The sequence below is a fragment of the Mytilus galloprovincialis genome, chromosome 4, assembly GCF_965363235.1.
Source record: "Mytilus galloprovincialis chromosome 4, xbMytGall1.hap1.1, whole genome shotgun sequence".
Lineage (NCBI taxonomy): Eukaryota > Metazoa > Mollusca > Bivalvia > Mytilida > Mytilidae > Mytilus > Mytilus galloprovincialis.
In genome coordinates, this window is record NC_134841.1 from 65,950,547 (window position 1) to 65,974,855 (window position 24,309).

The following is a 24,309-nucleotide window of genomic DNA, read 5'->3' on the forward strand; positions in this document are numbered from 1 at the left end:
TTGTGCAATGGGCTTTTTTTTTGTATGATTCATTTGGCATCTGTTCCATTATTTTGAGATTATGCATGGCTTTATACATTGATCTGAGACTTATCTGATCAACTCAATTTTCCTAGTTTTGTTTTTGAAAATGTCTTGCAGAAGCAAGTGTGTATTACAAATGTATCGTTGTTTGAACAAGTCATCTGATACATATCTTTAAACTAAGAATTTTTATATACTTATTGTTTGAATTTTTACTATAAGATATTTATACATATATTTAATAGTTGATTAGTGGAAATGAAAAAAAAATAAGAATCTCTCTCTGTTAATAAATGTAGCTTTTGCTCCCTTCTTTGATGATTTCTATTTCTTTTATTATTCATTCATAAAGATCATGAAAACAAAATTACTTTGTGTTGTAAAAGTTTTGGTGAATGCCAACAAAAAATGTCTTTCCTATTGTCTGTATATTTTTTCTGATCAATAAACAAGTAGACAACTTGTTTTTTAGCTAGCTGTAGACAGCCAGTTTATAAATATCATAAATAGTACTTATGTTCCTATATATAGGGTTATATTTGCATAATATCAACCTGCTGTATCTAATTTGATGTGTAAATATTTTTATTATGTTCCTTTATTTTATTTGTTACTTAGGATCTGTTTTTATACGTTAGTAGTAAATAATTTGTATATTGCCTAGTCGAATATTAGCAGTCAATATAATTACAAAAAGGAATTTCTTTATGTTCCAGTTTTGTGGATATACTTGGTATTGGTGCTTTTCTTGCCTTCTAGTGCTTCTATGTATATAACAGGGTAAAATTTAATTTAAAAGACTGAAAAGACTTTTATCTCACTTGTTGATGGTGACAGTGGCACATATTATAAAACCATTTTGTGACTTCCATATTTATTGATACATGCCTCTCTTCAGATTTTTAAGTGTAGTTAATTTTACACATTTAGTTAAAATTTCATTTAGAAAAGATAGAATAATTGACCCCACCCCATTTGAAATAAAGTATTTTTTAAATATATATAAGTGACTTCATACAAAAAGTGAAGTGTGCAGATTTTTACCATTTCATGTCGACTAATTTGTAGATATTTCTAATCCTTCCACCAAAACAAAATAAAAATGCATTAAAGTGCAATTGAGATAATATAATGAATCCAAAATTTCATATCTCTGAAACCAATCAAAGTTTAAATTCAGTGTAGCTAGGAATAATTAATCTGTAATAACTTTATTATCATGCATAACCACTAGTTTTTTGCATTGCATTTTTCATATAGCTACAATACATATTTGGTGGCACAAACAATGAATTTGCTTAGTCATAAGGTGAAATATGAATTCCATGAATATAGAAACCTAACGTTCAAGACGGCTTTAAATACAGCATTTTTTCACACTGTCTATGATTTGATTAACCGACAAAAACATTGCAACTCCTGAAAAAGTCGAAACTGCACTTAATAAACAAGTGAATGTAATGGCATTTAAAAGGCAGCTTTACAACATACCATCATATCTATAGTTTATATCCACATTCTATTATTTTATTGTGTCGATGCAAATGAAAGAAACTTGAAACATGTTTTTTTTTTTTTAATCCAGATCAGTGTCTTGTGAAGTTCTTTATTAAATGGTACTTCATATGTGAAGCTTATTGTTAGGGTCACATTTTTATTTTCGAAATTATTTAAAATTTAAAACACATTGGGAGGAAAATGTTTTTGTAATTTACTAATAATGATGAAATACTTAATGAGATCAACAATTTAAGTAATATCTAAGTAACAGAGAGCGACAGGTCTTTTTGATAGATTTTACAACTCTTTGAAATTGGGCATTTTCATGTATTATTTCATGTTGTAAATAGGTCATCTTATAAATTTTGTAACCATTTAAATAAAGATTTTTTTGTCCTGGCTTTAGATATTTATATTTTAAAAATAGGCTTTTTTTATTAATCGTATACATGTTCAGCTTAAAAATAAAAGTGATTATTTCCTTAGTTTCATAAATATACAGATTCTTTCTGCTACACAGCTACACTTTGTAGATTCTGTATTTATTCTCTTTTCATAAAAATATGATAAGATGCAGATTGTGAATTCTCTAGACCAGTAATTTCATGGCAAATTATTGGCAATCTTTCAAATTTTTATTTTTGATCATACACCAGTAATCTTGATATTTCTGTCTGTTCCATCAATCATTGTCAACATAAACACGTGTCTCCAAATTGAGTCAGAAATCACTGAACAGAACGGCTTCATATGTGGGAATTATCTTGATAGGGATTAATTGTAACTTGTGACTACTGTTTTGTTTTGTCAAGACACCTATTTCCTGTTTTTATTTGGGGATAGTCTCAGGCATGACAATATGTTAATCTTGTTAACTATATATGTCAAAGGGAGATAATCTTTCACATACTTTGCTTATTTAAAAAAGAATATTATTATTTTTTGTTTGCATAAATATTTCACAAGTTATTCAGATGATTTTGATATTATTTTTGGTGCTGTAGTTATTTTGAAGGTGTTTTTGCTTGAAGAGACATGAGTTTCCTTACAAATAATGGACATTTGACTAAAGGTGCATTACTTTATAAATACTTGTGATACATCATTAATATTTGGTTATCAGTTACATCAGTATTGGACATACACAAATAGGGAGATCTAAAAAAAAGTCTTATAGAAATTGAAAAAAATAATAAAAAAAATAATGTTACAAATAAATCTAACCCACCTAACAATCTTGATGGTAACTTATTTATCTCAAGTGGATGCATAATTTTCCATGTCCAACATCGCATAAAAATGTTGAGTGTTGTAAATTAGTTTGCTTTGAGTAATTCAAATAATGATCTAGAAAAATATAATAATTTTTTTTTACTGAAATCCTAAATCATAGCCAATTGATACTTAAAACAGGTCTAGTTAAAAGCTTTTTTTTAATGATTATTTTTTATGCAAACTATTGAATCACTTTAAGCAACCAAAGGTTTTTCACTTAAAAATAGGGTTGAAGAGCTTGAAGAATAAATAAGTGTCCAAATCAAGACTTATTACGAATTGAGACTTTTTAGTTTATGTATACCAATCGATATAGAAATATATATTTTGCACATATAAATATTTGTGTTGTTTGGAAAAGTTCAAAACTGTGCTACCAAATTGTTGTATATGAACCAAAACCTATCTGGTTGTGACTAATTGACCATTACTGACCATTAACCATGTTTACATTGTGTTTTATCTATTTATCATTTAGTTTTATATGTTCAAGATCAACAAAAAATGCTTCTATTTAGAAAAAATAAAAATCTGATCATTCTTACTCAGTTGTTTTGTGTCTTAGTTGGTTAAGTGTACTAATAAGTATTACTTGAAAAACTTCGATACCAAGTTGTATATGAGAGAGAAAAAATAAGAAGATGTGGTATGATTGCCAATAAGACAACTCTCCAAAAGAGACCAAATGACGGGATAACAACTTTAGGTCACAGTATATCCTTCAACAATGAACAAAACCTGTACTGCATAGTCATGAAAGGCCACGAAAAGACCAAATGTAAAGAATTTGACCAAGTAAACTAACTTCCTGATTTATAAATGAAAATAATGATAAAAAACAAATATGATGTACAACAAACAACAACCACTGAATTACAGGCTCCTGAACTTGGATAGACACATAAATAATGTGGCTGAGTCTAACTTGTATGAAGTCATCAACCCTCCCCAACCTTGGATAGTGGTGCAACAGAACATGAAGAAGAAACTATAAAAAATAGTTAAAAATGGCTAAACTCATCAGATAAATTCAAAGCAGATATGCATCTAAAAAAACACACAAGAGTGGGCACAACAGTTACTTATTTACATCACAACAATAAAAAGACACTTGTGTACAGATCAGAGTGTACTCTCAGTTACTGACAGCTAGTTCAAAGCCAATAACAACTGAAATATTAATCTTAACATATCCACACACTTAATGGATTTAGTACAAAGCTTATTATTTCAGAGGTTAGAAGACCTGGATCCTTCATACTTTGTATATATACACATGGAAAAAAGTATTGCAACACCAAATTGAAATTGAAATTAAAAGAACACTCTTTATTTTTTTGTGATATAATTTGGTAAAATAGAACTAGTTAAACATTATTTAAGTATCACATGAGTTTAATCAATAGATATCGAATCGATAAGTTTTATCTGCACATACAGCTACTGAACCCGTAAACAGCAAAACAGGTGTTTTCATCCTCATTGTTTTCAACACTTTAAATAACCAAGTTTTTAAAGTTATGTGATTGACACCTTGTAATGGGTCCTTGACAACTCTTAACTGCAGCAAGATGGCAGAATATCAGCATAAGAGAAGCAGGGATGTCGATGTAACAACTGCACGTATTGTTGGTCATCACCATTCCACTATAAGTCGTTTTGAGAATAAAAATCAGGCAATAAACGCTGTTAAAGACCTTCCAAGATAATGAAGACCCCCTATACCATTTGCTAGGGAAAATCAAGCATAATGAAGGTTGGTCAGAAAGAAACCCATTGCATACAAGACAATCCTAAAAAGAGAGTGGTGGCCATACAGGAGCCTTTTAATAAGAACTGTTTGAGATCGACTCATCGGTACTGGTTATCGTGCGACAAGACCATTTCGGAGACCCTTGCTAACGAACAGACACACAGTTTTCCGTATAAAACGTAGTGCAGAGCTCGCCAAAGTTGGAAATTAGCATCGTGGAGGAAGATCCAATGTTCAAATGGAATTCGGTTCATCTTCCTTGGCCCGATCGTAGCCCGGATTTGAACCATATCGAGCATATTTGGGACACTATTGGGCGGAAAGTGCGCGAAAGACACCCCAGTTCAAACACATCATGAAATAAACAATGCCCTTCATCAGAAATGGTTGCTGCTACCTTAGCAACAAATTAGTCAATTTATGGCAGGAATCAGAAGACGTTAAGATGCGGTTACCTGTTTGAAAGGAGGCTGCGCACAAAGTACTAATTCTTTGGCGTATAACGAACAACCATGATGTGAACAGTCATCTGAACATTAATTTTGAAATGTCTGACATTGTAAAGTTGGACTACAGTAAAAGTTGTAAAATGCATTTTTTTGTACAAAAAACACTTCATTTTGTTATTAAAATTGTGGTTATATAAATCATTTTTTTTTCAAACATTTTTTGTTCGTTTCAATGCCAATGTTATCATAAACTATGTTTCAATAATATTATACATATATTTTATTATATTTCATCCAAAAAAAGAGGCTGATTTTTCAAGTTTTAAAAAATCAGTGTTGCAATACTTTTTTCCATGTGTATAGATGCCTTATGTTAGTTTTCGTGTCATATATCCATTGTCCTTGTCCTCATTTTCATGGTTCATACTTGAAGAAAGCTTGACATAGGGATAGTGATCCCTCAGCAGCAGCAGCATTAGCTTACTTCTGTGGTATGGGTGACTTCCTCCATCTTGGATTGTAAAAAACAGAGAATCAAAGGTCCAGATTTTCCATCAAGTTAGCAAAATTTGATGCAGGAATGCAGATGTTTACTGTACATTTTCATTTAAAAGTACCAATTTATAAGAATACAACTTCTTAATATTGATATTTTTGCAAATATAATTATTTTTGGTTGTTTTGTTAAGGGGTGGTAACTCTAAAAAAAAGTGCATTTTCTGAAGGATTCGGTATGGAATTTTCCTATTTTGTATTTTAGCCAGAAAAAACGTACGGTGACCCGATCTTTTCTTTTGATATTCTCAAAACAGTGTCTGAAAGCTATCTTTTCCTGAAGTATTTAACAATTCTATCATTTTGTTTAGTTTCTAATCACAAAATGGTGTTTTTTCCTGTATAATCCATACAAAATGTGTCATTTTGTCCCGTCCTGTAGCTTGAGAAAATGCGCGGTGACCTATCATTTTTATTATATTTTTCAACATGTATCAATAGAAACAACGTTTTGGCAAAGTATGAACAAATTCTATCATTTTTATTTTAGACTCCCATACCACCTTAAAAGATTAACATTTAAGAAGGTATAAGACCTGGATCCCTAATACTTTGTATATAGATGCCTTGTTAGTTTCTGTCTTTTCATATGGCCATTGTCCATGACCTCATTTCCATAGTTAAGGGACTACTTGAAAATTAAAATGATGCCACAATTCAAATTTAATCTGTGTTTTGTGGTAATAAGCATTGTATATAGTTTAATAGCATTAAGTTGAGGCAAACTAAAGAGAACGGAAACCAATGTACTTACAGATGGACAAGGGTAAAACTCAATGCCCCCTCTGCTATAGATTTCTAGCATTCTTAATTTCCCTCTTAATATTGGTAATCAGATAGTTATATTTGGTAATTGCGTATCTTGCAAGGTCCTCGTGCCCGTCAGACAGTTTTCACTTGACCTTGACCTCATTTCATGGATTATTGAACATAGTTAAGTTTTTGTGGTCAAATAAATTTCTCAGATATTATAAGCATAAGGTCTATTATATTAGGTGTATGGATTATTGTAAGGTGTACATGTCCAACTGGAAGGTTTCATCTGACCTTGACCTGATTTTCATGGTGTAGTGGTTATACAAAAATGTTTGTGTTTTGGTCTATTTTGCTAATACTGTTTGCAATAGGTCAACTATATTTAAAGCATAGTTTTTGTATGGAATGAATACAAGGTTTAAATTTAGTTCATTTTGGTTTATCTGACCATGACCTCATTTTCTTGGATCTAGTTAAGTTTATGTGATTTTAAAGATTTGTATTTAAGACTATCAACATAAAATCAATAGTAAGTAAAGAAGGCAAGACATTTCAGTATGTGCACTCTTGTTTAATAGCTTGCTTTGCTGTATTGATTTTTCTCTGACATTGTTGATGGCTGTATTGTGAACTACAGTTGCTAACTTCAACATCATTTGATCTCTGGAGGGGAGTTTTCTTATTGGCAATCATACCTAACCACATCTTATATTTAAATTGAAACAAATTCTAGTGAATAGCAAAAATGTGTTCTTTCTGCATGTCATTATTCAACAGTCACCTTTTTTATACACTGTACTTCCAAAATGGCAATACCAGAGAATGTCATAGTAATTTGTTATCATTTTTTTAATTTGACAAATGCAGAGCTGAGACCGTTAGAGAAACGAAAACTAAAAAGTAAAAAAAAAATGTAAATCAGTTAAGAGATTTATATTTTATTGCTGTTTTGTTTTCATTCTATTTTTATACTGTCTGATGATACGACTGACTGGATCTATGACTGCTCTAGGATTTCTATATAACATATGTTTATCTGCACCGTTTATAACTATATGGTTTGCCTTAGGGTAATGTTTTGTCAGTAATGTCTGTTCTGATTTAGCCCAAGCCTGAAACAGAAAATGATTATAAAATTAGGCAATTTATTTTCTATGATTACATTAAAACAAAATTGTCAAATCAATATTCCTAACTGGGCTGGTCTTTACTCATAAAACCCAGGTATTTGCCGCCCTGTGGTGATTTAGTAGGCAAGGTATAATGAATATTTTGTAGCTTATATCAAGATTTATTCAGTACAGTTGTGTTTAAAAACAAAATTTTCCATTTTTGTCTTCAATTATTAAATATTAGACATTTTTAACTCCCCTGACCAGAGGTTCAAGTGAGCTATAACTGTATAGCGGGTTATTTTTTCGCTGGTTTACATTTTTGCATATAGATCAAAATTTCCAATATAAATTCCACTTACTTAAAAGGGCACATGCAAAACTATTGATAAAAGTTTTAAAGTCGCCAAAATAATAACTGCCAAAATATTTTGTATACCTTGTTAAATGAAAATTGCGAAATTTTACACCAACGAAAATAAACAGTATCATCACTAAGTGTACTTCATAGGCGGATCCAGGGGGCCCGGGCCCCCCCCCTTTTGTGGGAAAAATTTGGTTGATTATATAGGGAATCATTGAAGCATGACTGGAGCGGCCCCCCCCTTAGGAAAAGTTCTGGATCCGCCACTGTACTTCGTCTGTCATCCTTGATAAAATTTAGTTATATGTAGGCAAATCTTAAAGTGCAATAAGGTTATCTCGATTCAAATACAAAATAAACAAAACAATGAATATTTCAATCATAGTAATTAGTTTTTGTGAACAATCTCATAAATTTTCTATAAAGTTGTACAGACACAGACTTTTTTGCAAAACAATGAAATCAAATATCCATTAAAAAACAAATTGTCCTCGATCTATGAAAATTGGTTCCCACGAAAAAGAATAATTCCACCGTATCTAGTGTCATAGGCAAGCTCATGACAATAAACACCAGATATTTTGTTTTATTTCAGAATCCTAACAAATTAAATAAAAAGTGTTTAATTTATTGAAAATAGGAGACAAATAACTTCTAGAGTGAAAACACTTCTATGGAATGATTTCTGACAGGCATGGAAAAATAGTACCGGTATTGTCCCCAACAGACTTTTTTACTATCTCATCATTGCTACAACTCAATGGTGTATGCAAGACCTGTATTATAACATACTTTGTTTAAATAACTGGGCATTTGTTCATCATAATAATTTCCATTTATAACTGTAACTGATATATTGTCTGGTAAACTCTTTATCATCCGTAATGTCCTGAAAAGTAAAGAATACACACTAGAATTTAAAAACAAACCAACAGACATCTAAACAATACAGATTGGATTTTATCATGTTTCAGGAATTTTCCAATGTAAGGGATATTCGCTCAGGTTAACTAACGTATTTTGAATCCTATGTAGAAATGACAGAATTTTTTTATTCTTTTTAAATGTATAAAACAGCAATGTAATTTATTGAAAAGTAAATGTTTTTAAAACTGGTTTGTGATTGTGTTTGTGAATGTGTTCAATGGCATTTTGCTAATTTTCATATTCTAATAGGACTTAATCTAAAACACTTCTAAAGATATACACATACCTTTTAATTAACAATAGATAATATTTAAATATTAAGGATGTACAATTTTAGCCAAAGACTGACATCAGTTGTAAATATAAAATTCATTAGAAAACAGGATTTAAATAAACTAAGGATTATCTCCCTTATACCATCTGGTGATAATTTCCAAAAAATAAACAATGGGTGTTTGGGCATCTAAAAATTCATTTCTAGGATAACATGTAATCTAATTAGTAAAAGTTAACAGCAATCTTATACAAATTTTAATCAATGATTCAATAGTATAAAACTTCAAGATATCAAGTCATTTTGTTGAAAAAAGGAATTTTGAGACGTCCAATTCGTATCCAGTCTTTCCTCACCTGATTCTTTTGATTTCCTGTTATATTCTCCTGCTAAAATATTATCTCATCCTTTTATACTTATTGGATTTAATAGATACAAGGTAAAGATTATGTATACTGTTTAAAACCAATGATCAGTGATACTTATAATATTCAGTCCAGAAACAAGAGGAACTGAAAAAACATTTATCAGATAATACTGTGTTCATTACACATGGAATTTCTATCATGTTTGATATACATGTACAAAATATTCTACATGCACGTATGATTTTTACTCAATGTTGAAGTTAATACAGTGACCTATAAATCTAACATCTACATCATTTGGTGTTTTGTGGGAAGTTGACAAATTGGCAATCTTACAACAAATTTTACTTTCATATATATTACTTACTTCATTTGTGAAAAAGATTCATTTACAAAATGGTGTTCATCTACTACTGAGCTAAGATGTTTGGGATGGCACATTAAATGTTTCTGAAATCAAATAAATTTTGTATCAAGAAATCGCACTCATTATAAACAAATTAATTTTGAGAGTTACTAGTACAATCCACTATTTACTCACTTATCACTTGCTTTAAGCTTATTAAAAAATAAGTTCGGCAATTGATAGTTTCAATCATTGAAAAAAATTCTATTTCCCAGTATAAAAAATCAACCATTAATATAAGTAAGTCTAGATTCTTTCAGAAACGGCAGCTTTCACAACAAATCGGTTTAGTTTTTCAGCAATTACTTTTGGATTTGAGACCCCAGTAATTTCTTGTTTTGCTTTAACTAAATAGTATTAATTTGTTAATTTAATCTATTTTATTACAAAGAGCCTAGCTTCTGAGCCAATGTGACAATCTCAAATAAAATTAGCATGTCTCTTTATTTGGCAATTTTCAATTCTCAACTAAAAATATCTAGATCTTAGCATTCGGATAACTGATAAGATAGAAAATAAATACTAACCAAATAAGACCATAAGAAATACATTTTGAATATTTACTCAGAATCATTAATATGTTAATTTTCAAGAAACTATTTTACTGTATACCTGTCTATATTCTACTTTTTCTGGCAGTTCAGCACCTGACATAGGTTGATATAGGAGTCCCAACAGTAATGCAAGTCTTGTTATACCTAGTGCTGCTCCTAACTGTAAAGTCTGATAGGACGGAATCATATAATTATACCTAAAAATAGATAAATTTTATTTATGTGATACATTTTGTAATTTCTTTACATTATTGAAGTAATAAACCAATTTTTAAGACGTTTCGACCCTTGGCCTTCTTCAGTTCTTTATTTTTCTTCACAACTACATGGCTGACATTTTTTTCTTTTTCAATTAACTCACTTATCACTTGGTTGAGATAGGAGTCCAAATAGCTTGAATTAACAAATTAATACTATTTAGTTAAAAAAAAATTGTAAGGGTTCCACGGAACCCAGTGTCTCGCCTACTTTTGCTGTAAATTGCAGGATCAACAAAAATGAGGGAAAAATTCAATAAAAATATTCCGCTTGATACCATGTTTGGATTGTAGGAATCTTCTGTCCAAGTTTGGTAAAAAATCCTGGATAGTTTATGAATCTAATAAATGTTTTAAAAACTTTTACTGCAGACTGGATGTAATGTTAACTGGAAGAAAAACTAAGTCCATTTATAAGTAAAATACAGATACACAGGTACAAATATTAAAAAAATTTCCTTCTAGATACTAGCTTTTGATCATAAACAAGCTTCTGTCTTAGTTTGGTACAAATAAAAAATAGTATAAGAAAGTTATCAAAATTTTTAAAAATTTAACCACAGAGTGAATGTTTTGTTTCCTGGCAGAAAAAAAGTCCATTTAAAGTAAAATATGGAAAAGTTGGATTTGTCATTTTACAAAATTTACTTCTGGATACTATCTTATGATCATAAACAAGCTTCTGTCCAAGTTTGGTACAAACCAAGGATAGTTTAAGAAAGTTATTTAAATTATAAAAACTTTAACCACAGAGTGATGTAATGTTTTCCCGCAGAAAAACTAAGTCCATTTATAAGTAAAATACGGAAAAAATTGAATTTTATTTTCACAAAATTTACTTCTGGATACTATCTTATGATCATAAACCAGCTTCTGTCCAAGTTTGGTAGAAATCCAGTATGGTTTAAGAAAGTTATTAAAATTTCAAAAACTTTAACCACAGAGTGAATATACGACGACGGAATGTAGGATCGCTTAGTCTCGCTTTTTCGACAAAAGTCGAAGGCTCGACAAAAACCCAAGAAATCACTGGGGTCTCAAATTCAAAAGTATTTGCTCAAAAACTTAACCAATTGTAATCTTTTTTGGATTAAAAAAGAAAAAAATGTCAAAGTATGTTCCCTATTGGAATTATTAAAACAAAGGTGATAATTTCTGTCAAATTATGTCTACAGGATGTCAGCATTTAAATTTCTTTAAATTTGGGACTTCGGGATTTCATGTTTTTAAGCCCGGGATTTCAGGATCAGGACCCCTCCTACCCCTCCCTCATAAATACTATGCGGTTTTTAGAAATGCAAAATAATTATTTTTTCTTATTTGTAAACATCTTATTATCCCTAAAAACTGATCTTGCATTTAGATTTGAATGGTTTCTCACAATTCCTTTTAATAACGACAAATAAAACAAAACTCAAACATGAACTGTAACTATACTATATATAAAAATCTGTTGAATATAAAATTGTGAATGGAAATGGGGAATATGTCAAAGAGACAACAACCCAACCAAAGAGCAGATAGCAGCTGAAGGCCACCAAAGGGTCTTCAATGCATACAATGCATATCCTTTTTTTCCCTATTTAAATAAAATGAGGATTATTCAATTTATCATTGTTGATGTCACATTTTATTTTAGAAAATTTAACAAGGACCTAAACTAAAACAAGAAAAATATGTTGTTTCTCATTACTTGACTATAAACCCTGTAAATATCTCTTACCTTAACAAACCTTCAGAAACAGAAAAGTTTCATAATAATATACAGATTGAGAGACTCATGAAAGGAGTGCAAATTCATATATATGTCTTGGTTTGACAATTTGCAGTTTCAGAAAATAAGGAATATGTGTAATTGCATTATTCCTATTTACAAGAATGCACAATGAAATATTGTTTAAATTCATCGCTAAGGATGTTGTTAACCAATCACAACATTTTGGTGTATGCCTTTGAAAAATTATCCATAATGCATCAGATTGTTAAGGATATTGTTAATCAATCACAACATTTTGGTGTATGCTGTTGAAAAAATTATCCATAATGCATCAGAATGTTAAGGATATTGTTAATCAATCACAACATTTTGGTGGATGCCTTTGAAAAATTATCCATAATGCATCAGAATGTTTAGAATATTGTTAATCAATCACAATATTTTGGTGGATGCCTTTGAAAAATTATCCATAATGCATCAGAATGTTTAGAATATTGTTAATCAATCACAACATTTTGGTGGATGCCTTTGAAAAATTATCCATAATGCATCAGAATGTTTAGAATATTGTTAATCAATCACAACATTTTGGTGGATGCCTTTGAAAAATTATCCATAATGCATCAGAATGTTTAGAATATTGTTAATCAATCACAACATTTTGGTGGATGCCTTTGAAAAATTATCCATAATGCATCAGAATGTTTAGAATATTGTTAATCAATCACAACATTTTGGTGGATGCCTTTGAAAAATTATCCACAATGCATCAGATTGTTTAGAATATTGTTAATCAATCACAACATTTTGGTGTATGCTGTTGAAAAAATTATCCATAATGCATCAGAATGTTAAGGATATTGCAAATTAATCACAACATTTTGGTGGATGCCTTTGAAAAATTATCCATAATGCATCAGAATGTTTAGAATATTGTTAATCAATCACAACATTTTGGTGTATGCTGTTGAAAAAATTATCCATAATGCATCAGAATGTTAAGGATATTGCAAATTAATCACAACATTTTGGTGGATGCCTTTGAAAAATTATCCATAATGCATCAGATTGTTTAGAATATTGTTAACCAATCACAATATTTTGGTGTATGCTGTTGAAAAAATTATCCATAATGTATCAGATTCTGAAGCAGGTAATTGGGGATCAATCATTAAAATGTACTGAAAAAACTTGAGATATTAATCAATTAAAAGTTTATAAATATGTACTGCTTTATGGTTACCAATGTTGAAGCCAAGTTCCACCATCTTGTTCAAATAAATCTTCTGATAAAGGGTTGATCAGTACCATTCCTAAAACTTGTCTGAAAATTAATAGTTAAAGTAAAAGTTCAATAGAATATAAATATAGATTATTAAGAATTCTATAAAAAAAATCTGCGAAAGTTTTACCAACACGATTATAGTTCCCTTTAATTATAGTGTATTTTTTCTTTTTTCCCTTTCTCATACATTTCTTGGTCTTTATGGGGTGGAAATAAAAGAAGAGAGCTGAAATAAACTTTTGGATGTTATATTTAACTGATTTGTATATGGAAAGAGTGATTAGGCCAGGTGCAAAAAGGTAATATTTACACTTTTCGGAACATCTCTTGACTTGCCTATAGGAGTATGGATGTGTATTGGCCAAATTTGTATGATGTAAACATACAATTTTTCTGAAAATTGGATACATTTTTGTACATGACTGTACATTACAAAAAGAGACAAAAAAAAGAGATTTTTTTTTTTAATGCAACATAACGTTATAAATAACTGATAGAGGAATTAATCATTGTGGTCTCTGGCCTTAAAGCACCATATATATTTTTTCAGTGAGTGTGAAAATATCTGCTCACACCAGATATGATATTGCAAAGGAATTGTATGACATTCTTTTTGAGATTGACTTTTTTAAGGGCTAATGTTTTAGTGAATTTAATATAAGAACAGATATTTTCACTAATATTTTTAAGTAACTGAGGATTAATTATTGTTTGTGGGATACCAATTTTCATAGATTAAGTGGGTTAAGATGAACCATAGATTGAATTTCAACAAAATTTTCTATAGGCTTGAATGCAGATTTGGCAAAACCAAGAAATCCAGGCAGTATCCACGAAAATTAAATTTTATCATAATCCACGAAAATGAATGAATCCACAGTAAAAACTAAGAAAATTGCTATATGATTGGCACTAAGCATAGTTAGAAATTACCCTTCAAACATCTGGGCATAAAACTGAGATACTAAAGCTCCTAGTTCTGCTCCAACGAGTATAAACGGTTGTGGTTCCTGGCTATTGACTGTCATCAGCTGATATAAATCATCTGCCATTCTGAAATTACACAATTTATTGAACAATAGCCAAGTTATCTAATTTTTCAAAGTTCAATCTATAAAACATGACATGCACTGAAGACATTTTTTTTTGGATAGTAGATTGGAGATGATGACATTAGAAAATTAAATGCAGATCGAGTTTATACCAATTTTTCAATCTAAAAAAAACATTATAAAATTATACAACATTTAACAATACCATTACAATGTACTACAAAAAAGACATCTAAAGAACTACATGCAGTCTACAATATTAGACAGTTTTTCTATATATACATATCAAGCTTTAAATAGTTTTGAGCATATAAAAGATGTAAATTAATTTAACAGAAATAATCAAAGATTTATCATCAACAACCTGACAATTCTAAAAATAAGGAAAAATATTAAGGGAGTTGACTTCTCAGTTTCAAAATAATTAACTTTTCAAAACACTAGCATATATTGATAGGGGATTAATAAATGAGTCAAAAGAGCAAAAACAAGTGAAACTGCGAGCTACTGCTCACTGATAATACCCCCGCCGCAAGTGGATAAAATTACATGTAATAGTGTAAAAATATGCAAGAATTTGGTAAACAGGAAGATGTCGAGTGATGAATCTGAAAACGCATCAACCAGTATAGCTGACTTATATGAACCCTAAAACCAAATTTCAGCAATCCTTGAATTGTAGTTCCTGAGAAAAATGTGACGAAAATTTTCAACTTGGCTATCATGTGTAAAATCATACAAGTGTAGGTTAACAGGAAGATGTCGTTGTTGATTGATGAATCTGAAAACACATCACAAGGTATAGCAGACTTATATAAACCCTGAAACCAAATTTCAGAAATCCTTGAATTGAAGTTCCTGTGAAAAATGTGACAAAAATTTTCAAATTTGTTATCATGTGTAAAATCATAGTGTTCGGTAAATACAACATTTAAATGGCATTTTATTCCATTTACAATATTTTACAAATGAATGCAGTCTACCAAAGCATAGACTAATATCTCACCTTTCTACAGTAAAGGGGAACCATTTATTTTTGTAATTACTTTTGGCATCAGTCCCATCAGCTTCAGTAGCATTCTGAAAAAAATACCATTTATATGTACTCATACTAAATTTGTTTACAGCTAATTTAAGAGTAAAACTTTGGTAGGCTTGCTTGCATTGTTTGTATAAAAGTTAATTCAAGCTTTGTAATTAACATTGACATCTTCTGACAATATATATAGGCATATTTTGACCTGTATATATTATATTTAAATGTGATTGGACGTTATCCCAATTACAATTGTACAATATACAAACAAAGCAAGCTAACCAAAGTCTTGTTCTACATGCATTAGGAAATAAGTTGTAAAATACTTTTATCTCTACATATTCATTGATTAAATGTACTTTAAATTCAGAAATTATAGCGTGTATATACCAGGGATCTCCATGGATGAAAATTGAACGATGGAGGAACTTTCACCATTACAAACCGTGTCTACGCTGTACAGTGTAGCACGATCAGAAGTATTTTATCCCTCCATACAAGGAATGGTGAACATGCTAATTCATTGCTTATTTAGATTATATATATTTGAATTTTCATTATAGAATTATTACAATTGCGATTTTGTCATTTTGGACTTAAACATGATTTTATTTTTTGCGATATTGAGAAAAATCCTGTTAAATTCATATAATTAATTTCAAAATGTGAGTTTAAATTATTGCGACTGTTACCCTGTCGCATTTTTTGCAATAATAAAAACCTCACAAAAATTTCTGAATTTACAGTATAGATGTGTCCTATCACATAAAGATAAAGTTTTGAATTAACGTATTCAATGTCCTTCCACTGTCAGAAACATAAAGTGATGAATTTAAGTGTTATATGTCCTACTGTTGAAAGATTAAGTTATAATTTACCGAGGTTAGAATTCATCAAATCAAGAGGTTTTTTAGTATTTTTACCATTTATCAATGCGATGCCTATAATAAGTACTAGACAATTTATCAAGTTACATTTGTAAGATATGAAAAAAAGAATACTTTTTTCTTACATTAAATAGTGGACAATCTCATAAAAAGTTTTAATATTGTTCAAAAGAACATAGGAAATTATCATATATATATCAAACATACAGTTAAAGGTCTTTCACTAAATCCTAAGCCAGCTCTGTCATATACACATACCTATAACATAAAAAAACCAATATAAATGATGAGAATCTCATAATCAATTAGCGAATTGTATTTGTGTATTTTGCATGATAGAAACATGTGTTTTTTTTCAGGTTTGTTTAATCAGCTTCATTCATAATGAGGTTGCTGATATGTCTTGGTCAAAGTCATTAAGGCAAAGTCAATGTATTTGATGTCACAAAGCTGTAATATGCAATTTTACAAAAGGCTGAGCAGGGTGGTATAGGCAAAGGGAAGAACAATAAATATTAATACACAGTATTTGCCTGTGCAATCTTAAGATTAGTGGTGATTTTTCTAGGTCTTTTTGATTTCAAGCCATAGATTAAAAAATGCTTTTCTAATAACTAAATATGCTTAGCCAATGACAATAATGGGTTAAATTGAAGTTTGCATGAATATGGATTTAAAGTCATCAATGCTTTGAGCATATTTTGACAAAATTGAACAAAACTGACTGCTTATAGTGAAATGTTATTTCACAATTTCACTTTCATAAATGTTTGAAAAAAATGTCATATTTTAATTTTAGTCTGCTTTGTCTGATCTTGTATGTGATCTTAAGACGAGTAAGAAATCAAGTCAACAATAAATTTTTAACATATCCGAAATGCTTAAATATCTATTCAAACTCATACTAATAGGCCATAAAAATTCCCAAAGATTTTTTTCCAGAAAACAAACCTACACTTTTTTATACCTTATTTCTTCTATAACTAGCCATTTTTGTTAAACCAAAATATATTGGTCGCTAATGTCTTTATATTATGTGCATAAAGATTTATAACCCTGTTAAAATGTCTTCTTACTCTGGCAATTTTGGCGACTTGTGGATAAATCAATGACCATACATCCGACGTCATTCCTCCAGGTGACTCAAATATAACTGAAAAATATACTTATTTGTTACATATATACACAATATAAAGATTATACTATTTTCATCAACATTTTAATTGCTTTTCTGTTCATTTTTTTTCTCTCAGAAGTACAATTAATTAATTAATGTAAGATACTGTGAATTTCATTATTATTCATTGGATACTAATTTTCGTGGGTTTCTTGGGTGCAGGTTCAAATGTTCAACAAATAGCATATTTTCAATATTTAGGCTTTGTATAGAGAGATTGGCAAAACCACGAAATCAAATATTGACGAAAAGGGAAGTTCTCAACTATCCACGAAAATAAATGAATCCACAGTAGTTGATATTTTACATATATAAGATAAAGAGATGTAGTAAGATTATCAATGAGACAACTATAAGGGTCTGGATGGGGGGGGGGGGTGTCTGTTATCCTGTAAACATTTAATTTTCACCCCTTTTTTCTCTAATCTTTAAAAAAAAATAACCCCTTTTTTCTATAATCTTCAAAAAATGAACCCTTTTTTTCTCTAATCTTCATTTTTTTTTGCCTGTTATTCTCTAATCTTCATTTTTTAAGGGCATTATTCTTAAATCATTTAACCCCATCCAAACCCTCAACTATCCATTCAACTTCAAATTTGTTGATACATGTATATCACAGTTCATTGATATAATGCTATTTATGTTAAAATGTAAAAGCAAGCAACATTATCAGTACTGTGGTCATAAAAACCTTAGGAGTAGTTGATTTTACTAAAAATCTTGCTACATTTTTTGCAGACTTTGGCAGATTTCATTATAAAAAATAAACCCATCTTTGAAAGTAAATATAACAGGCTATTATTTCAACTTGGAATTTCTTGTGCTTGAAATTTTTAATAAATTTCATGTTTATTTTATAGTTTGATGTTCTGTGCCGCGCACAACACTTTCTATTACAAAGAAGATAGCTCATTTTCAATAGAATGTTCTGTGCCGTGCACAACACTTTCTATACAAAATGCTTTGTGTGGAAAGTGTTATGCCCCGCTCAAAACATAATAAAACAGAATAAACAAGGAATTTATCAAAAATTATAAGAACAAGAAATTATGCAAATTCCATAATTAAAAATAATTCCAAATTGAAATAATAGCCTGGTGTATGTTATAACAAAGCAATGTAGTTAATTTCTAGTCCTGTAAAGTTAACTATTTCTTCCTTTGTGTTTTTTTCATTGCTCACATACAAATGGAAATTAATGTACAAAATTGTCTGAATGCAAAAGTATTACAGTAAAAAACTAAAGGTTCAATTAATTGAATATATGCAAATCAAGAAAAAGGAGGAGGTTTGGTACCATTAAAACTTTAATCCTGCTGCAAATGTTTGCACCTGTCCTATTCAGGAATCTAATGTACATGTTATCGTCTGTTTTAATATGTAGTTCATACTATTTCTAGTTTCTCGGTTTTATATAGATTAGACTGTTGGTGTTCCCGTTTGAATGGTTTTACATTAGTAATATTTGGGGCCTTTTATAGCTTGCTGTTTGGTACGAGCCAAGGCTCCATGTTGAAGGCCGTACCTTGACCTATAAAGGTTTACTTTTATAAATTGTTACTTGGAGGGAGATAATAAATTAGAATAGTGTATTATTTTCTATAGCACTCTAACCAGTTGGTGGTCCTTGTCCTTCACATAGTTTGAACATCTTTTGACCCCATCCTACATCATACAAACTTCCTGAAATTAAAATAAATCAAGATGAGCCATTTGTTTCATACATTTAGCAATGAAAATGTACTACAATGTACCTTTGTTTCCAATAATTCTGTTGTCCCCAAATTATACTTTATCCAATAAGAAACAATTGCGAACATAATACCATGACAAATATAAGAAAATGCTTTGCTGAGCACAGCCTGATAATCCTGGGGAGAACACTGATATTACCATTATACGATCCAAAAAATATTTTTGTGGTTGTATCAAAATACAATAATATACATGTACTAAAGTTGAACCAATTCAGAAAAAATATAAATTATCATTGGATGAACACCAGGTAATCATGTAATGGTTTTTAAAGTTAATTAAGGTATCAAAAATTCCCTTACGAATTATGTCAAAAAGTTAAAGAACATAATATTAATGTTATACATTATCATAACTTCATGTATACCTAGACCAAGTGCAGTTCATTAGTTAGATTAATATTTTTGATATACCTCTAAAACCAAATAAGTAATGTTGGACACACATCATTGCAATAGACATCATATGATTTTTACAATGTGTAACTGTAAATACACAAAATTCAAATGTACACTGCTTTTTTCCTAAAACTTCCACTGGACTTGATATTGATTCACTTATGTTTTACAGAGGATAGAAACAAAATCTTCATTCATGCTGAGTTCTTTGACCTTGAAATTTTTCTATGTAGGTTAGAATGTTTGATCAAAAAGTTCTAGACTGTATGATTCAAGTCCTTCCTTTTAAAACTTTTACATGACCTAATACAATGAAAGACATTCTCTGAACTTGACAAATAAAAAGTACAGTGCAACCTGCCTAATCCGACCCCTGAGTATTCAACATCCTGCATAAACCGACACATATTCATGGTCCCAAAATATGCCTATCCTTGCAGAAAAAACATGAGAGTTCCGACACCCTGCTTAATCTGACATTTTTTTCTGGTCCCCAGGCCCTAGTGTGTTGGATTAGGCAGGTTGCACTGTATATTTAACAAACCAAGTCCAAAACTATTGTAATTTTACCTTTCTCTGGAATCAATTCTCTTACTTCTTTCTGTATTGATGCATAATTCAAAAATGGTGGGATGATAAGAATTAATATCAAGTACTGGATAACTTTACAGATCTTCCTACAAACTCCAGCTACTTCTTTTCTGGAAGCCTTCACACTAGTGGTTGGCTGGAAATAGACCAATAAAATGTATAACTTGAAAGTTAAATGTTTTTTGCTTACCAGCTAAATCTTCACACTCCCCTCAACACTTGTTAAATGGAACTTATCAACTGTATTGTTCAGTGCTCATACATGTAGGAGTATATGTGAAAAGGTCACAAATTGACATTTTTAATTTGAAAATAAAAAAAGAATCAGATAACTTTCACAATACATTAATCTTGATAAACACCAGTATTTATATTTTTGAAATGTATCTATGTAAAAATAAGAAGATGTGGTATGAGTGCCAATGAGTCAACTCTCCATCCAATTCACAATTTGTACTTGTAAGTAAACCATTATAGGTCACAGTAGTCTTCAACACAGAGCCTTGGCTCACAATGAACAGCAAGCTATAAATGGCCCCAAAAACAACTAATGTAAAACTATTCAAACAGGAAAACCAACAGTTAAATCTATATACCAAAAACAAGAAACAATTAAGAACCACCTCAACAAACAACAACCCTGAACATCAGGTTCCTGTACATGTATTTGCTTCAGGGCTTCAAACTTCTTGTATTTGCTGAAAACAGCAAAATATTCCAGCTGAAAGCTTAAGGGGGTCAATTGATAATTTTGGTTGTATAAACTTATTTAATGATCTTACTTTGCTGACTTTTTTGTTGTTAACAGTTGATCTTTATCATTAATAGTAGTAATAAAGATAAAAACCAAATACTGCCAAATTTCCTAAATATTATCAATTTAGTGGCAGCAACCCAACAATGGGTTTTTAGATTTATCCAAAAATTTCATGGCTGATAGAACTTCACCTAATGAACACTTTCACTCCCTAGTCAGATTTTCTCTAAATGCTTTGGTTTTTGAGATATGAGCTAAAAACTGCATTTTACCCACGACAGCCATGTTTTTTGACAAAACAGAAAATATAACACAAATTTTAAATAAAGTACCCTAAGGTTACATGTAAAAGAATATCTGTTTCCCCTCCCCACGGTCTACCCTTTGTAAACAGACCAGGACAGCAGGTTATATTTTTTTTTAACTGGATGTCATACATGTACATGTACATGAGTATGAGTGGTTTAACTTGTCCAGTTGAGGCAACTTATAATTTTTTGTGTTCAATTTGAGTGTTCTTATTTAGATAGTCAATCCTTTTGCTTTCAAGCACTTTTCTAATTATTAGGAATAAAAATAATTTCATTTCTTTTGTGGAAAATAATTTTTTGAACAAGGGCCTATTTCTGACCCGGATGGGGGAGGGGAAACAAAGATATTTTTTTTTTATTTTGGCCCAAGGATCATTCAGCTTAAGTTTAGTTGGAACTGGTTCAGTAGTTTCAGAGGAGAATATGATAGAAATATCTTAAACCAAATGGAAGTCAAGTGATAGCAAAAGTTGAGCTAAAAAAAGTTCAATTATCACTGAACAGCTTGTTTTGGAGAAAATTGCAAAAGAGGGTACATATTGCATGTATTGAACAAGATGCCAGTCACTTAAAATTTACAAACAAAATATCTCAAAGTTTAAAGGTTTACATGTATATTTTAAAAACTATTCACAAATTCTTTCAAAAACAGTGTTTTGTAATTTGTCAAAATGTTAAAAAAAATCATAAAAATTTTAACTTATCATCATGGTTTATTAATGACATATATATTTGTTCCATTCCAACCATATAAATTCAATAAATAGAGAATTAAACCTGTTGCTAGATGATAATATTAAATCTAAAATTAGCCTCAATGTTATAAGTGTAACAAAATTATAATACATGTTAAAATAAATTTACAACATGAATTAATATTTTTTTATTTTTTTTTAGATCTAATGAGGAACCTCGATTGATCTTAACTCTTTATCATCACTGCCATAGATGAAGCTTAAACATATTTTTATCTTTTAACAAGTGGACATTTATAAACTTATTAACTTTAGGTTTTATCCATTTTTTAAATTTTAAATCTAAACAGTGTTTTAATCTTGTGACAGTATGCTCTGTACAGTGTAAATACAAGTTTTTTTTACCTTTTATCCTTATTATTTTGTTTTACTAAAACTAAGTTACATATTTAAACATAACAATTTTAATATTTTATAAATAACTACGCATTTTTAAAAAATTTACCTAAAACTAGGATATTTTTAATGCGGTGACCCTGCAAATAGGGTGGACTTCCGAAGAAGAAGAAGTTACTTCATTGAACTTGAACATATAGTTATGAAGAACACTTTGTCACGTTTGTAAATGTGAAATGAATTGCTTTGAACTCTTGTGACATCAGAGACGGCTGTCATGTCCAGTCCTGATAGTATAGACTGTCCCTGTCTGGACACAGAATACTAAAAGGGATTATACTCATGCAAAAAACCATGGGACTAAAACGTATATCTATAAGTCTCAGAAGAAACATTAAAAAGATGAATACTATATACATAGATATACTTTATATTAATTTTAAAACCCAGCAAAAATCAATTCTAATCTTAAACGGAAAGTATGTTTTCAATTAGTACAAATTATATTGATAAAATAAATGTGAACCCTCTGTGATCTATATTTTTCTACCATTAAAACACCAACTTCTGGGATAATGATAACTTGCTATAGTACATGCAATAGAGCTTTTAAACACCTTTCCAGATTTTAAATTATCGGCTTTATTTTCAGTCGAAGTTGCATTGCTGCCAACGTCTTTAGGACGAATCAGAGTTCGCTTCCTCATGTTAAATTTAAACTTTAAAGATAGTGTTTTGATTGTTGAACATGTGGCTTCCACTTCCGTTGAAGCGAGTTAATTGTCGTGCTTTGTATTAAGACCGAAAGAAGGAATAAACAAAAAGTGAATACAAACCCACCTTTTATACAATCAGTTTGGCATATTGTGGTTATTTTTTTTATAAATATTTTTTTTTGTGCGTGGCTTGGTGCCTTTTCATTAAAATAAATTGATTTAAAATTTTCTTTTTTGAATTTAAAATATTTTTTGGGGGAAACAGCCATTTTAATCAGTGGACCTGAGTAAAGCTTTCGACTGCAGTTACCTCATGAAAACCATGTGTCAAAATTGGTCAAACTAGACATATATATAAAGGTTCACACAGGGCTGTATACTAGGCCCAGTTTTATTTAATATTTTATCAACGAAATGTTTCTTTGTAAAAGACGGTGACTAGCATAATTATGCAGATTTCAAAATCTGTTTTTTCTTTGGCATTTATTATCACATCCTTAAAGGGCACTAATTTAATGGTTCTCATTAAATAAAATGCAGGCTAATCCAGAAAATAACCAAGCCATATATAGCGATTGGCAGTAAAACACAATGAAAAACATAGTCTTCAACTGAAATGGAATCAACATAAAAGGCATCAATTAAATGCAAAGATAAAATAAAACTGTTTGGAGTGACTATTGTGTTGATGCTTGACTTTAACCAACACATATCAAACATATGTAAAACAGCAGCCAGACAGTTAAATATTCTGAAAAGAATTGCATCACACACGAATAAAATGTCAAAAACTACAATTGACAATTTACCATTTTTTCATCATACAGAACCTAGTCACTGCTCACTCTCGTGGCGTTTTTCTAGCGAGTGCAACACACAAAAAACCTGCAAGAACCAGCTGACTACAATAAATCATACAAACAATTACTTGAACAATCTTATTTAAAACTTCAAACACTTGA

The 24,309-nt window shown here is 30.1% G+C and overlaps 1 protein-coding gene across 1 annotated transcript; it reads right to left on the reverse strand.

Moving 5' to 3' along the window:
* Window positions 1-7,234: 7,234 nt before the first annotated feature.
* Window positions 7,235-23,408, reverse strand: LOC143072722 (uncharacterized). Its single transcript, XM_076247817.1, has 12 exons — window positions 23,249-23,408; window positions 20,452-20,608; window positions 19,343-19,411; window positions 17,628-17,704; window positions 16,759-16,809; window positions 15,635-15,708; window positions 14,510-14,629; window positions 13,535-13,615; window positions 10,376-10,514; window positions 9,725-9,807; window positions 8,581-8,677; window positions 7,235-7,424 (listed from the first exon to the last, which is right to left on the reverse strand). Exons 1-12 carry the CDS (start codon window positions 23,336-23,338, stop codon window positions 7,251-7,253), a joined length of 1,212 nt encoding a protein of 403 aa, XP_076103932.1. The 5' UTR covers window positions 23,339-23,408; the 3' UTR covers window positions 7,235-7,250.
* Between the last annotated feature and the right edge of the window lie 901 nt (window positions 23,409-24,309).

What these genes read in the sequence shown, in the direction of transcription:
- LOC143072722 (XM_076247817.1), bottom strand. Translation starts at nt 23,338, where the DNA reads ATGAGGAAGCGAACTCTGATTCGTCCTAAAGACGTTGGCAGCAATGCA. An exon ending in AGGACAAGGACCACCAACTG is followed by an intron (nt 17,705 to 19,342) that starts GTTAGAGTGCTA and finishes TATATTTTTCAG; the next exon opens with TTATATTTGAGTCACCTGGA. An exon ending in TTAGTGAAAGACCTTTAACT is followed by an intron (nt 15,709 to 16,758) that starts GTATGTTTGATA and finishes TATTTTTTTCAG; the next exon opens with AATGCTACTGAAGCTGATGG.